This window comes from Crotalus tigris, unplaced genomic scaffold (genome assembly GCF_016545835.1).
Source record: "Crotalus tigris isolate CLP2741 ecotype Arizona unplaced genomic scaffold, ASM1654583v1 scf7180000017614.5298720, whole genome shotgun sequence".
Lineage (NCBI taxonomy): Eukaryota > Metazoa > Chordata > Lepidosauria > Squamata > Viperidae > Crotalus > Crotalus tigris.
In genome coordinates, this window is record NW_024096513.1 from 3,095,578 (window position 1) to 3,111,217 (window position 15,640).

At 47.9% G+C, this 15,640-nt stretch overlaps 1 protein-coding gene across 1 annotated transcript; it reads right to left on the minus strand.

The window, feature by feature from the left end:
* Nucleotides 1-4,553: 4,553 nt before the first annotated feature.
* Nucleotides 4,554-7,372, minus strand: MARCKSL1 (MARCKS like 1). The gene is made up of 2 exons (XM_039329445.1): nucleotides 7,057-7,372; nucleotides 4,554-5,657 (listed from the first exon to the last, which is right to left on the minus strand). The coding sequence occupies exons 1-2, from the start codon at nucleotides 7,144-7,146 to the stop codon at nucleotides 5,001-5,003; spliced, it is 747 nt and encodes a 248-aa protein (XP_039185379.1). The 5' UTR covers nucleotides 7,147-7,372; the 3' UTR covers nucleotides 4,554-5,000.
* Nucleotides 7,373-15,640: the final 8,268 nt, after the last annotated feature.

Here is a 15,640-nt window from a genome sequence, read left to right on the forward strand (position 1 = left end):
CTGGGAGTTTCCCAGGGAACCCAGGAAGTGAGAGATAGGACAGAATGTCACTGTTTGGGGTCGACCCCAGCAATGCTGCTAATTTTGCCATGTCACTCTTTCAGGGGGGGAAGGGGGGGGCTTTATTATTTTTTTAAGCCTTTTTTTTTTTTAGTCGCTTGGATGCAATTGCCCTCCAGTTGTTCTTATCTTTAATACTTGTATTGGTGAAATGAAAGATCATTGTATTTGTGTGTTCTAGGGGGTGGGATGGGAAGATTTATATATATACATACATATATATATATATATATATTGTGTTTTTTAAAAGAAAAGTTTTTATTTTCATTTTTGCAGGGGAAAAAAAACTTTGTAATAAAATGGGTCTGTTTTTCTGTTTTCGACGGTGAATTCTTGCAGCAGGGATCTACCAAAATATGTCACCTGCCGGAGCAGCACATTTGAATATTCTCCAGGATTTCTTTTGCTCTGGGATACTACCTCAGTGGGACAAAGGATTGCTGCACAGGGCCGGCCTAGTGCTCACGGTTCACATGCAGCAGACTCATTTGCAAAGCTTTTCGCCTTTCCCACCCCAGGAAACTCCTGCCTTGAAGATGATACAGCCTAGAATTTAGTACATACATCCAGGGAGGGCACAGGAGATGGTGGGAATAATCAAGATGGAAGGATCTGTGTAAGTAACGTGTGGACGACAGGGAAGTGCACTGGGTAATAGCAGAGTCTCCTCCCCCTTATGGGAGAAAAGGGTTACTGACAACATAAGATACTACATGCTTCTAGACCAGCGGTTCTCAACCTATGGGTCGCGACCCCATTTGGGGTCGATCGACCATTTCATGGAGGTCGCCAAGCAAGGCTGTCCGCCATTTTTTTCCCTTTTCCGGCGGGTGCCTTACCTCCCTTGGGCTGGGCCAGGTGGTGGCCCAGCCGGTGGTCGGCCTGCTCCGTCTCTGCCGCTTGCCAGCTACGCCTCGGCCGGTGCAGGGGGCGGCACCACGCATGCGCGGTGCTCCCGGGCAGGGAAAGTTGTGAACTTACGACCGGTTTAGTCCTCGACTTACGACCAACTTAAAAAGGTTGAGAACCACTGTTCTAGACACAAAGGCTTAAAACATCTGGGTGGGCAGAGGTTCTGGGTTCTAGCATCAAACGTGGGGAACTGTAACATGGCCTTCTCAGCTGTGGCCCGTTCTGGAACACTCCCCAAACAGGCAGCGCAATTTACCAATTGTGCCAAAGTTGGCTTACTTAAAACTCTGGCATGTAAAACCGGCTTGTATATACATGTTTCTTTGTACCTAAATAGGAGGATTCTGCCCGGTCACAGAATGCCCCCCTTCCATCGTGTCAATGCCTCCAGCTTTTGACATGTTCCCTGTGCGCTGCTTGCCACATGGAAGCATTTTCAGTGTTGTGTATCATCAGTTTTACTTGCTGAACATGACCCTTGGAAAGGTGCTCAGAGCGAGGCATTTTCCATTTCCTGTTGTGAAATTGACCAGATTGACTGCACTGAGCAGGGCACTCAGGAAACCCTGGGACGAATGGGCACCTCTTCTTTGCGTCTCCGGAGGAAACATAGTGTTGCACGCTTGTCTATGCTGGCAGAACAGCTGAAACGGGACTAAAAAATAGGTGCAAAAGCAGTTATGTTATCTATGAACACTGGGCCAGGTTGTGTGCCCACAAAGGCTCAGTATGTCTTGGTAATCGCCCAGGCTCCTACAGCTATGCCCAACGCCCATTTAATCTTTTGTTCTGGCTACACTAGTTTTTTTTTAATATGCAGAGCAGTCAGAAAGAGCAAGAAGTCACGTGTGGCTAAGAAGCTGAACTAGGAGCAGAGAACTCAGGGTCAAGTCAAGATGCAACCTAGTGACTAGGTTTGTTGTGAGAAAAAATGGGGGTGGGGGTCCAATTCAAGATACTATTGTCTTCAACCTCCGAGGAAATGGGACGGGAATCTAGGGATTCCCTGGAAACGATTATTTGAAGCCAGTTTTCAACTGGAAGTCCATCCAGATTGTCCGCCAGCATCTCGACTGGAAGGAACAAGAAAATGGTTTTTTTTTAATCTAGTTTCCACCCAGCAACTGCATCACACTGCTGGTGCTTCTTCTCCACTTGCCTAAAGATCAAAGCAGATGGGAAGGATGAAAGATAGTGAGAGCCACAGCTAAGAACACTTTTGGCACTGACATCACCAGTTTACTTGAATCCCAGAAGGATTGCCGGCCTAATAAACAACTGTTTGCCAACCATTATCACCTACTCTCTAAAGACCAAGAATTGTTTTGTTCAAGGAGGGCACTGCAGCTGCTTCTCACAGCAGGTAACTAAAGGCCAGAAGACTTCACTAAGTTCACCCTGGTCCCACTTGCTTCCCAAATGTGCCACGGGGGTAACAACATTGCTGGCGCCAGCACAGTGAGTGTCCAGATTCCCAAAGATTAACCAAAGACCCTGAATGGCCTTTGAAATGGAACGGTGATCCACCAGCAGCATGTGATTCTGTGAACTGCAAGGCTTAATTGTAACAGAATTCAAAAAAGATAAGATCTTGGGCAGGGCAAGTTGCTTTATTCAAAAAAACCAAGCCCCAAAAACAAACTTCCTTTGATTTCGTTGGAGGCTGCTGGGGTTGGAGGAATTAGCATGATTAGCCCTCCATGATCTGATGTGCTCCTGAAGCGTTGCGCTACACCTCCTATCACCCTCAGCCAGCACATGCTGTAGCTTGTCCCATCATGCTTTCTAAGGACACACGGAGTGCAGATCAGCAAAACATTCTCTTCTCACTTGCTCACTGGCTCTTCCAGAAGTCGGGAGGTTTGCAAAAATTGAGGTAAGAAGCCAATATATATATAGAGACCAATCTATGATGAAATACACAAGAATGTTTGGCCATTCTTGTCCCCAGTCAAGATCTGGCAAGCCAACTGGAATAGGTGCTGAGCTCAAGACAAAAAATAACCAATTTGATACTGCTTGATAACCTACCTTGCTTTCTAGAGTCTCATCCCCCATAGCCTTTTGTACCAAAAACATCCTCAAGAGTATTTCTCAGCCCCATGACCTGTGCAGTGGGCAGTTAAAACCATACACCAACACAATCTTTTGGCGCTTATCTGTCTCCCACAGCTATCGTAGGAAACCTGCAGCCAGTGAGTTTTGAGTGGTTGGTTCCTACAGCTGCGACTCCCTGCCTCCATCTTAGGCAGGAGAAGCAAGGACTGCTGCCTCATATGGTGATTAGCAGGCACCTCTCCCTGATCTAAGATGAGTTAAAATGGCTGCCAGACCATATTCCAGCCTCACTGTCAGAGAAATGCTGTTCTTATATTTTCCCCCAGCCCAGCTGCAGTTTTGAAAAGAATCCACTGGAGTGCTTTCAACATCTGGAGCCATTTGCATGCAGCACAGACCACCCTATGAAGCCCATCATATAACCCACCTGGCGATTCCAACAAGATTTACTGGCATCCATTCAGACATGCCGAGCTAACCTTTACCTGCTAACTAGGGTTGGAAAGTTCTGCCTGAAAAGAGGAGCATGCAGAGTTGAGTAAGGTGGGCTCCCTTGTTCAAAAAGGCTGATGGTTGGAGAAAAGACGAGTCTCTGCTGCTTGCCTGGCCGCCGTTCCGTTGAGCGCACAGGTCAAGGCAATGAGGAACACCCAATGAAAGCAACTGAAGATACAGATAAGATTTGTGTCTTGCAGGAATTCATACTCCTTACAAGAGTATCCTAGGGTGCTCCCCACTAAGGCTCTTAATAGCCCGTGAAAGAAAGCGGCACGGGGATTAAACTCCCAAGTGCCTCCACCCAGATCTGTCCTGAAGCTTAGCACTTCTAAGGAAACTTGTCAGGAAAGGTTCTAGCTTGTCTCCTAGCGTGTAGTTTAAATGCATTAATGGAGTAAATATATGCCTGGCTGTGATGGGCGCAAGCCACACTTCTCCTTGGCTTCAATTCTGGGAATTATAGGTGCCCTCCCAACACAGTTCAACTTTCACTGGAGAATTGGATGGTACAGAAAGAGGAATTGGCACCCCCAAGGGGAAAACTATCTGGGAATCATGCAGCTGCCCGATTACTGGCCGCTTAGCCAACTACTACAGAAAAGGATCCAACTCCGATCCATAAAGGGGGTCACCATTTATTCTTTTCAAATGTTACAATAAGACCCATACAACTTTTGTTTAGGAGTTAGAAAACTGCAGATCAGGAGTAGGGCCATTAAAAAATTATTTACAAAGACAAGGAAACGAAAATTTAAAGTCACATCATACAGCCAGCCCTCCCGCTCAACCCTCTCCCACCCCCCTCCCCCAGGGGGTTGCCCCCCCCATCCCTAAATAAACCCGAAGTAGTTCTCCCTCCGATGTCAAATTAAACACAGTGGACTTACACGCTTTATGGTTTAAAGCCAAGAGCAAGACATTATAAAAAACTAACCAGATTAGCTTTTTAAACGGTGGTTTCTATAAAAAGCACAAAATACTTTTAAATGAAGTCAGAACCAGGAATGTAAACCAAGAGAGAGAGAGAATATCCGTTGTGAAAAACGGGTCAGTTGTTGCTGGCTTGTTGGTCTTTTTGGAGGAAAAAAAGAGAGCTGCATTTGAAGATTAGTAGAAACAGAAGATCTGAGGAAAAAGAACTTGGTGTTAATAGCTGAAGTCTCATTACATGGAGCAAGTCCCAGTTTCTGACCAGGATCAGTTCTCTCTCCATAATAGTTTTAAGAGGGGCTTTGGAGCTCCTGCTTGAGGGGCAGTGGTGCCCTCCGGGCCAAGTCAGTTTTATTTTTTTTTCTTCACTGTGTGTGTGGGGGGGGGCACATTGGAGAGACAGAGCTTGCCAGCTCAATGCAGAAGGCCTGTGTGTGGGGCGGGCCTGTGTGGCATGTAGTCAAGGCAGCAGTTCTGAGGGGTGGTTGGGATCGGAAGGATGGCACAGACAAGTCTCTTTCTGGTGGGCAGCTAAGTCAGCTCTATTCCTCTTCCTGCTCAGCAGCAGCAGCAGCAGTGTCGGCCGCAGCAGCAGTGTCAGCCGCAGCGCTAGGCTCCACCTCCGCAGGTTCCGAGCTCTCATCTGGCTTTACGTCCCCCTGGCTCTCGCTGGAAGGAGGCTGCTGTGGCTGTTCCTCCTCCTTCGCTGGCTCCTCGCTGCCATCTTGCCGCTTGGCTGCCGGTTGATTGTCGGGAGTAGCAGCCGCGATTTCCACGGGGGCGGCTGTCTCCTCTTGGGGCGCACTGGCCTGCTCCCCCCCCTCAGTGGCAGCTGACTGGTCCTCAGCCTCCGCTGCTTCAGCCTTTCCCTGCTGCCCCGCGGTGGGAGAGGCGGCGGCCGACGCATCCCCGGTTTCCTTTTTGGCTTTCCGGAAGGAAATGCCGCTCAGCTTGAAGGATTTTTTGAACGAGAACCGTTTCTTCTTCTTGGGGGTCTGCTTGGAAGTGTTGGTGGAAGCCGCCCCGTCAGGTTTGGCTTCGCCCTCGGCCACTGGGGCTGGCTCAATGGCGTCTCCGCCGCCCGTCTCGGCCTTGGCCGGCTCCTTGGGGGCCTCTGCTGAGCCGCTGTCGTTCAGGGAGTTCACCTCCCCATCGGCTTTCGGGGACACATCCCCGTTGACTTTCACATGGCCGTTTTCCTGGAGGGGGAAACAAAAGGTACACCAGAGTTACAGCTCTGAAAAAGGAGACGCTCAGCATCCCTGAGTCTCATCCAGCTGAGAAAATGCCCCTCCCCCGCAATTGCATGAACTGAAACCCCACATCCCATAGTCCCAAGAGCCACACACTGGCAACAGCACACAACCTTGACTGCCCTCACACAACAGGTAACTGGATTAATTCGTTCTTTGGGCTTGCACCCAGCATCCAGCCCAACCGTTCGACATCACCCGGGTTTACGCCAATATACTGAGCAGCAGAAAAATGAACCAAGTTGGACCGGGCGGCCAAGGGCTCAATTCTACGGGCTGAATGTCTGCTGGATTGATTTTCCCAGACGCCTGGCCGCAAAACGGGTCCTTTGGCTTCCCTTCCATCCACAGGTGCCACACTACCACTCCTATTAGCCAACTAGCCAGATGATGCGCGCTGATCAGACCGGGGCGAGTCCAGGCTACCTCGGCCAACCTTTTCCAGCGTTCGGGCTCGGTTAAAAGACGGAGGGCAGCGCTTTGCGCCCCCCGCGACCAGCTTTGGCTCCGCTTCTCTGGGAGCGGCTGAAACGTCTCTCCCCGAGGAAGGCAGCGTGTCGCGCGCCGCCGCCAGGGGGCGCCGCATTCCCGCCGCGGCCCGCCTGGCTTGCAGCGCCAAGGAGGCGCTCCGGGAGCGGGACGCGAATGTGCAAGAGCGCCGCCGCCGCCGCGAATCCCCACTCTGGGCAAAAAGGCGGGGAGGGGGGCCGCCTTTCTCTCCCCATGCAAAGCCGCGCCATTGGGCCGCTCGGTCCGGCGGCGCTGGGGGGGGGGCGGGAGGGTCGGAAGGACGGATGAAGGCGAGGCGAGCCCCAGGGAGGGCGGGCCACGTTAGCAAAAGCGCCTCCCGCCCGTGGGTCCCTTCGAGGCCGAAGCGCCCCAGTCCCGCCCCTCCTGGAAAGGCAGAGGGTCGGGGTTCCTCGCAAAAGGGCGGAAATCAGGCGGGGCGGGGGCACGGAGCGCGTCCATGACCCGGCTGCGCAGCCCCCTCCCCGCCCGGCTCTGCCCGCGCCGCCGCCCCCGCCCCTCGCCCGGGAATGCGCGCAATGCAGCGCCGGGATCCAGCGCGCCGGTCCTCCTTTGTTCCCCGTCGGGATGGAGGAGACCGCCGAGGGAGGGGGATGCGCTCCGTCTGCCGGGCTCGGCGTCGAACAAAGGCGCGCCACGCCGCGTCCCCGGCGGGACGGTGGGAAGAGGCAGCCGAGCGGCCGCGGGGGAGATCCGGCGGGCTTCAAGCGAGCGCGGCGACCGTCCCGAGAGGCTGCCGCGCCCAAGCCGGGCGGGGCAGCCCCGGCGGCAGCGCGGGGAACAATGGCAGTTGGCCGGCTGCGCGCCCCAGACCCACCTGGCCGTTGGACTTGGAGGGCGAGGCGTCGCCGGCGGCGTCCTGGGCCATCACGTCCCCCTTGGCGGCCTTGGAGCTGTGGCTGCCCATGGTGGCGCGGCTGCTGGCGAGAGGGGGGCGGAGGGGCGCGGGCGGCGATCAGGGCAGGGCAAGACGGAGAGGAGCCCCGGCCGCCTCGAGGGACGCTACGCGCTGAGGCCACCCCGGGAGGCGCCGCGCTCCGGGCGTCGCTGGCTCGGTCGGGTCCCTGGCTCAGCCGTTGCAGCCTCCGCGCAACTCCTCGCGCGCGCCTCGCTTGCACTGAGCCTGGTGCGCAAAAGCGGCGGCTAATAAGGCTGCCGCACGCGCGGGGGCGGAGCCGGGCGCCGGAGCCCCGCCCAGGGGAGGCGCCAAGGGGCGGGGGGCTTCTCGCTCTCGGCTCGCGCCCGGGCGGGGGGCGCTGCAGGGCGCGGCAGACCCCGCAGACCCTCGCCGGGCAGCCCTCGCGTGGCCTCTCGGGAAAGACGCGCCCTGCGCCAGTGCGCTTGAGCATGTGCAGAGTGCGCTTCTCTCTCTCTCTCTCTCCCGTTCTGGTGTAGCCCTTGGGAAAACAAGTCTGGTGTAGCCGGTCCAGAGCAGTCCCCGACCACGTGGGCGCTCCCGTGGGTTGACTTTGGAGAAGCGCCCCTCTGCCCCTCTTAAGATTGCGCTCCCCCTTCGTTGGGGATGCGGAAACCCCTGTGGGCACCTGCTCTGCCCCCTCGAGGTTGGCCCTACTGTAAGGATGACGATAAGGTTTGCTTAACGTGGTTTAGTAAATGAAACATGATCCGCCTGGGTTGACGCAACAGTTCGAAATGTAAATTATTGGCAAGCCACGATGGTTGACTTTGCATAGCGTCCCGAATGGAACACGTGCAGACCGTAGGATGGCTTAGCGAGATGTTTGCATCTTACTTAAGGGCCCAAAATTGCCTTTTTTCAATGCGTGTTTTTTTGCTTCTTTGCCTTTCCTGACTTAAATTTGGTGGTTCTGCATTCAGGTTAAGGAAGTGAGCGTTGAGTTGCTGTTGGGACTTTATTTTTAGAATTGCACAAAATGCCAATTTGGTAGCACAGAAGGTGGGATATGAACTTGTACTGGCTGATTGTAATTAGTATACTTCCATCGAGCGTGCAAAATGTACGGCTTTGGGGATCAGATCATCTCTTGAAGAGCTGCTTTCAAAATAAGTGGATGAGATTAGATCTTTCATGGTTATTTGCCACCACAATAACAGTGGACTGAACAAGCTGGAAGAAGTTAAGTTTAGGGTAGTGGATGTAGTTAGGCATAATATGTGTGTTGTGTGTTGTGTTTTTCTTGATGTGCTCTTGTTAGATAATCACATCCCATCCACACACATACAGTGCTATCTTGGTACTCAACTGCCTTGAAACTCATCAGATTTGGTACTGAACACATTTTGACCTGAAAATTTTGTTCCGGTACTCATTGTTTGTTTGGTATTCATTGCACCTCCCGGAACCATTTAACAAAAGTATCACTTTTTTTCCTGACTCCCACCCTGTGGATGCCCCTTAACCATTGCAAAAAAACGGCAACGTATTAAAAATTTAAATATTTAAAGGATGCATTTTTTTTAAAAAAAATAAACATTTAAAAACTGCATTTAAACCTGTTGTTGATAACAATTTGATTGTTTCTGGCTGCAAGAGAAGAAGTCTTTTTTTACCTTGAAAAAGCCAGCGAGAAGATTTAAGTGGGTGTAGCTTTCAAGTGTTAATTAAGGGAACTTCCTACAGCAGAGGCAGTATATCCCTAAATCTTCAAAACCTCCTCTCCCCCCCCCATTTGTGAGTTTCCTGGGTGCATATGGCCGGTTGTGCTTGGAAGTGAGAATGTTTGCTTTCTGATCCAGCTACTCCTGGGGCCTTTATACAATATTTACTCTCAGGTCGTAAAATACTGTACTGCTTTCACTTTGAGTTGTTTTCAATTTCGTAAGAATTTACTTCTCTGCACACAATACATGAAGCCTCTGGGCAGGAATGGCCTGTTTTATTTTTGACCCTGGGGGGGGGTATGAAATGGGGTGGGGGTTTAAGGAAGGGTTTAGAACTTGGTGAAGGTGAGAGAACACGACCTCACTGTGATATAGTTGATTAGATTACCAGTGGAAACTGATTAACTTCCACCCCAAGGACAGGCTTGCAACACTAGACCCCTTTTCTTTGCAGAGGGGCAGATTAGGGCACCGGAGAGCCATGGAGAGAGCTGGCCATTTGTGGGCCTGACCCCTTTCTCTCTCCTGCTGGGGGGGGGCTAGGTTGCCAAGGCAGAGAGCTGCGTTACCAGATCAAGGCCAGCTCCCAGAACTCAAGCAGTAGACGGCTGCTTATTGTTCTCCCTCAGGTTGCAAGGCTGTGTTGTGTCTTGGGCTGGAAGAGAACTGTCTGGGTCAGTGTTTCTTAACCTTGGCAATTTTAAGGCATGTGGACTTCAACTCCCAGAATTCCACAGCCAGCATTGCTGGCTGTGGAATTCTGGGAGTTGAAGTCCACATGCCTTAAAATTGTCAAGGTTGAGAAACACTGGTGGGTGAATTGAATTATTTTCGGTTCCTTTCCACCGGAGCCTTTGGGGGTCCAACAGAAGAGGCAGCGCTGGCTTTCGAGAGGTGAAAGATGCTGGGGTTGAGTAGGTTTCACAAGCTTTCTCCCTTCCTCCCAAAAAAATTATCAACAAGTGAAACATCTAGATTCAATATTCCTATTTAGAATGACATTTCTGCGGAAGGGGGGATTTTGAGAAGCATTATATGTGTGGCTAAAATGGGAGATCAGGTTTCAATACATTTATTCTTGTCAGGCCTTACAAAGCTGTTTGCATTTTTTTCCCCCAAAATAATTTCCCATATTTAGTTTGCCAGTAATCAGCAGCCGAACACAAAAAGCAAATTGACAAGAGGATTGTTGGACAATTTTGCCCAGTTTCTTTAAAGCCATTTAATCCCCAAAGAAGGGCAAATTAGGCATTGCAAGAGTACCCACAAAATCCAGACAACTGTGTGCATTTAGGGAATTGGCGGTGCAAACTTTGGATCAGCTTTAGGATCAGTCCTTGAGGCAGTGTAATTCAACCTTGGCTACCTTACGATGTGTGGACTTCAACTCCCAGAACCCCCCCCCCAGCCAATATTAAAAACTCTTAATCCCGAAACAGGCTAATAATGATCATTTCTGCAGAGTAGGACGCAAAATGCCTCTGTGTTTGACTGACGCAAGAGGAATCAAGATTTGAGCCATGTTTTTCAACCTCGTTAAGTTTTAAGGTGTGTGGACATCAACTCCCAGAATTCCCCAGCCAGCATGATTGCTGGAGAATTCTGCATACTGGCTGAGGAATTCTGGGAACTGAAGTGCACCCATTTTCAAGTTGCCAAGGTTGAGAAACACTGTTGTAGACCCCTCGGAGAGCTGCGCTCATCCCTGGTAGTTAAACATCTGGTGCCTCTGGCTTCCTGCTTTCTGCTACTCTCTAAATAACTGGTGGTATTTTCAGTCCAAAAGTGGTGGTGGGGGGGGAGCACCAACTTTGAGTAGTTGGTAGAAGTAGAAGCTAAAGCCGCAAGCCTCCGTGCCCTGCCTTGTTGATTTATCGATTGAGCCTAAGCGACTCCCCCAACGCCTGGCATTTTGACTACGTTGCCAGAAAGGAATGGGAGCTGGCAAACAAATAAAAGAGACTTTCCGTGTCATTTTAAAAATAGCAACAGAATTAGCTAATTAACAGGGAGCAAATTCCAGCCCATTGAAGCTGCAGGTCTCCCAAGAGGAGGGCTGGGTAGGGGGCAAGGAAACAAAGTCCAGCAAGGCTGGAGATGGAGAAACACAAGGGCTCCTCCCAATTGTTCTCTCTGTCTTGGCCCACCCCCAAATCTGGTTTGATTTTTGGATTAAAAGCTGGGGGGGGGGGCGCAAGACGCAGAGGCCTCTCCTTAGCTAATGATCTTTTGCGGAGTCCTTCCTGCTGAGTGTGAGAAGTACAATTTATTTTGCCCTTCATCACGATAAAACCATTCCACCTGGTTTTTTTTTTTTTTTTTTAATGAGCTGGTTCCAATCCTTATCATCTTTAGGCTGGCATTGTGGAGTAAAGAGGCACTGTTGAATTCTGAATTCTCTTTGGGATGAGATATTGCCAGCTCCAGTTGCCAGCTTCTCATGTTCAAGGACTGGGGTGGTCTGCAAGGGGTGGCCAGAAGGAATTAAAATGGGGATCAAAAAACAAGTAGAGCTTCAGTTTCACCATCACGGCTGCCATCTTGACTTTTTTGCCTCTCCCCTGTGGCTGCTCCTGTTTAGAACTATACTGGAGGTAGCATGGAGAGATATTTTGAGGAGCCTTCATCACGATTTCTTGTTCCTAAAATTCCTTTCTCTTTTCTTCCTGTTTCCTAGTTTTGGCTGTCTTCGCATGAGGCTTCTCACCCAGCTACTGAATTAGCCAATTGCTGGCATTCACACAATATACCGAGCAAGCTAATTCAGGGATGTCCAACCTTGGCAACTTTAAGACCGCTAGACTTCAACTCCCAGAATTTCTCAATCAGCTGTGTCAGAACTGAAGAAGCTTCTTGGATGAGAAACGAAATGTGAAGGAAAAAACCCAAGAAAGTTGCCTTTTGGGAAAGTATCTTTGGAACTCTCAAGGTTATTAACAAAACACAAGTTTTAAGGAATTTCTGGAATAAGGGTGAGGGTTCGTTCTCTGAGCTTGTGGTTTGATTTCTGAACATTTGGTTACCAGGCTAGGTTAACATCTTCAGTGGAGTTTCCCCTAAACGCTGAAGCTGTTATCTAGCCTGGTAACAAAACATTTGGCAGCCAACTCACAAGCTGGGAGAACAAACATTCACCCTCATCCTACACCTGAGCTACAGATATTCGCCGCTATTGCAAATTTATATAATAATAATAACAACAACAACAACAACAATAACAAATCCACTGACAATTCAAATTGCCAACTTTGCAATGACAAAGTTGAAACTGTTTCACATCTAATCTGTGAGTGCAGCAAAATCGCACAAACTGACTACAAAGCTAGACATGACCGAGTTGCTACATTAATCCATTGGGCACTGTGTAAAAAATACGACTTGCCTGTGTCCGAAAAGTCGTTGGAACATAGGGTGGAAAAAGTTGTTGAGAATGAGAGGGTGAAGATCCTGTGGGACTTTCGAATACAGACAGATCGCCATTTGGAACACAACACGCCAGATATTGCAGTTGTAGAGAACCGAAGCGTACAGCTGATTGATATCGCTGTACCAGGAAATGCCAGAGTCGAAGAAAAAGAACTGGAAAAAAACTACGAAATATCACGACCTGGCCATTGAAACTGCGTGATTATGGATGAAAGGTGTAACAGTGATACCCATGGTCATTGGGCACTTTGCAAAATACATCAAGAAACTGCAGCTTCCTGCAATAACTCCAGCAATGTTACAAAAAACTGCACTACTCGGAACAATCTTATATTTTAAGGGGGTACCTGGTTGACACCTAGGATGCTGGTATCAACCCGTGTCAACCAGCCAGCCCATTTGAACGTTCAGTTGACTGAGGTTTATGTCTAATGATTAATAATAATAATAATAACAACAACAACAACAACAATAATAGTTGGAAGGGACCTTGGAAACCCTATACCATTTCAGACAAAACTTCCAATGTTGGAGCATTCACCGCTTCTGGAGGCAGGTTGTTCCACTGGTTAATTGTTCTAACTATCAGGAAATTTCTCCTTAGTTCTAGGTTGCTTCTCTCTTTGATTAGTTTCCATCCATTTCTGGAACATTAGTAGGGTTGGGACCAATTTCACTTCAGGGGGGATAATATTCCACAGGATATTTAGTGCCCCCCCCCGGGCTAGATTGGTTTGGTCAATTTAACTGACCAGAATCGAGGATCATCTAGTCCAGTGTTTCTCAATCTTGACAATTTTAAGGCATGTGGACTTCAACTCCCAGAATTCCACAGCCAGCATTGCTGGCTGTGGAATTCTGGGAGTTGAAGTCCACATGCCTTAAAATTGTCAAGATTGAGAAACACTGATCTAGTCCAATCGTTCCTTCCAGGTGGACTGAAATGGCTAGAAAACTGTTCTTGAAGATGCCTTTTGCAAGACAAGCAATCTGCTGCAAAGCGAATCATACTTGCTCGGTATTTTTCAATGCAGCTATGCACTCTTCAAAATGATTGAGAAAAAAATCTTTTGGCCCTGTCCCCCTGCATCTTTGTGCTACAAATTAAAGTAGCCCAGCCCTTTCCAAGTTTTCTTCCCAAGCCTAAAAAAAAAAAAAAGAGCAGCTGCTTTTAAGAGTTGGACTCTCAAGCTCTTTAAAGCAGCTGCGTCTTTTTTTTTTTTTTTTACAGGCTCTTCCAGAAGCCTGAGAAAAGTTGAGCGATCTTAATTAAGGTTTGCAGGGGGTCTGAAGCACGTCTTCTGAATCCTTTTCAAAGCAGGCAGAGTTTTATTATTCAGAGCCATTAGTAGTCCTTTCTGGCAAATTTCCAAACAAATCTTTTCCTCTCGCCCTTGGGATGATGTATTTCAAGAGCATTTGGCAAGGCCATAACACCTCCTGTCTGTGCCCGGGGCAGGGCAGACTCCCCACCCACACACTGTCTAGAAGCCGATGTTGGGCTGTTAAGAATAGATGTGAAACACTAAGAGAAGATCAGCGGAGACTTCTATTTTTTTGTAGATCAGAGAATCTACTTTCATTCCATGGCTTTTGAGCACTTTTGAGGCATTCCTTTTCACTATCCGGTGGAAGCAGAGTTAAAGCAGCCATTTCACACAACCCATAAAATAGCCCCATCCCCAGTAGCACCTGGCTTCATCAAGAGCCTTCTGTCATTTGTACCTGCAGGTCGGTGTGGTTCAAGGAAAGGTCCCTTGCAGGATTAATTAGCAGCTTCCTCCTTGCTATTTCAACTCTTTTTACTGCTTCCATTGGGACAGCAGGTGGAATGGTGAACAATTTTGATTATTGCCCGTTAACTAACCCCTCTTAATGCGCTTTTTAAGTTAGGTCCCCCTCCTGGAGAGGAGAGCAGTCAATGTTCTTTTTTCCCCCTCTTACTGCTTCTTTTTAAATGTTATAATAGCGCTTGGGAAGGGTTTTCTTTTTATTAAAGGTACAGTAGACCTCCAGGAAATTCCAAGGCTGTTTTCCAGTCTACATCAAAAGAAACTACAGGTAGTCCTTGACTTACAACCAGGTGCTTAGTGACCATTTGAAGTTTCTTAGTGACTCCTACTCATGATCTGGTTTCAAATCCTGACACGGCCCCACCAGCCACATCATGTATGTGCATTTCGGCCACTCAGCAAATGGCCCACAAATCAAGTTGAGGTCATGTGACTGCAACTTACAGTGGTTTTGCCAGAAACTTACTTCTGGTTTCCAGTCAAAACCAGCACATAGTAAACAATGGGTTTGCTTTCTCCAGTTCTCTTATTATTTGTGAGTATCTGACAGAGACAAGAAATCAAATATATCATAATATATCTTACACAAGAAAGATATATTATGGTATGGAGAAGATGGATAGATTATATTCAGATTAAATATGGAACTAAAAAGTTCCATTTATTTTATGATTAAATTTAAAAAAAAATAAGTAATAATATTTTATAATGGGATTTTTTATATAATAATTGTTTATAAATGGATTTGTTTATAATATGTTATTAAGGTTTAAAGGAAGTTAAGGGTTAAGTATGATTTTAATTGTATAAATTGTTAAATTTAATTAGATTTATGTTTAATATATTTGTTAAATTTAATTAGATTATGTTTAATATGTTTGTAATACCCTGTATTTGGCTCTGGGAAGTGGGGGGGGGAGGTAGGGGGGTGGGGATGGATGGGTTACTGGGTTTATTTTGTTAATCATTAATAAAACTTTTTAAATAAAAAAAAGAAAAAAAAAGAAATCAAAAGGTAAAGAAAAGAACCAAGTGAAGCTAGATGTTTTTAACGTAATCACAGGTAGTCCTTGTTTTATGACCATTGGTTTAGTGGCCGTTTTGCTAGCATTGAAAAAAGTGACTTATGATCAGTCCTCACAGACCATTGCATGTATTTACTTTTTTAAATTATTTATATCCCACTTTTATTTATTAGTTATTTTTATTTTATCTGTTGTTTTTATCATTTTAATTAATTTATTATTTTTATTTTATTTTATTTATTTTTATTTTTATAAATAACTCAAGGCAGCAAACACATCCAGCTCACTTCCTCCTCTTTTCCATGCAACTGAAACCCTGAAAAGTGAGTTGGGTTGAGGAACGGTGTGACAGGCCCAAAGTCACCCCGCTGGATTTCACGGCTCAAGTAGGACTTGAACTCACAGTCTCCTGCTTTCTTATCTGGTGCCCACCTGCATGCAGCGTCTTGGGGTGACGTGATCTCCGTTTGCTGCCTTCCAGCATCCTTCTGGCAAGCAAAGTCAATGCGGGAAGCGGGATTCAATGACGAATGCGTGATTCGCTTAATTTCTGTGGCAAAAAAGCCGTAAAATT

What these genes read in the sequence shown, in the direction of transcription:
- MARCKSL1 (XM_039329445.1), bottom strand. Translation starts at nt 7,146, where the DNA reads ATGGGCAGCCACAGCTCCAAGGCCGCCAAGGGGGACGTGATGGCCCAG. An exon ending in CCTCCAAGTCCAACGGCCAG is followed by an intron (nt 5,658 to 7,056) that starts GTGGGTCTGGGG and finishes TTCCCCCTCCAG; the next exon opens with GAAAACGGCCATGTGAAAGT.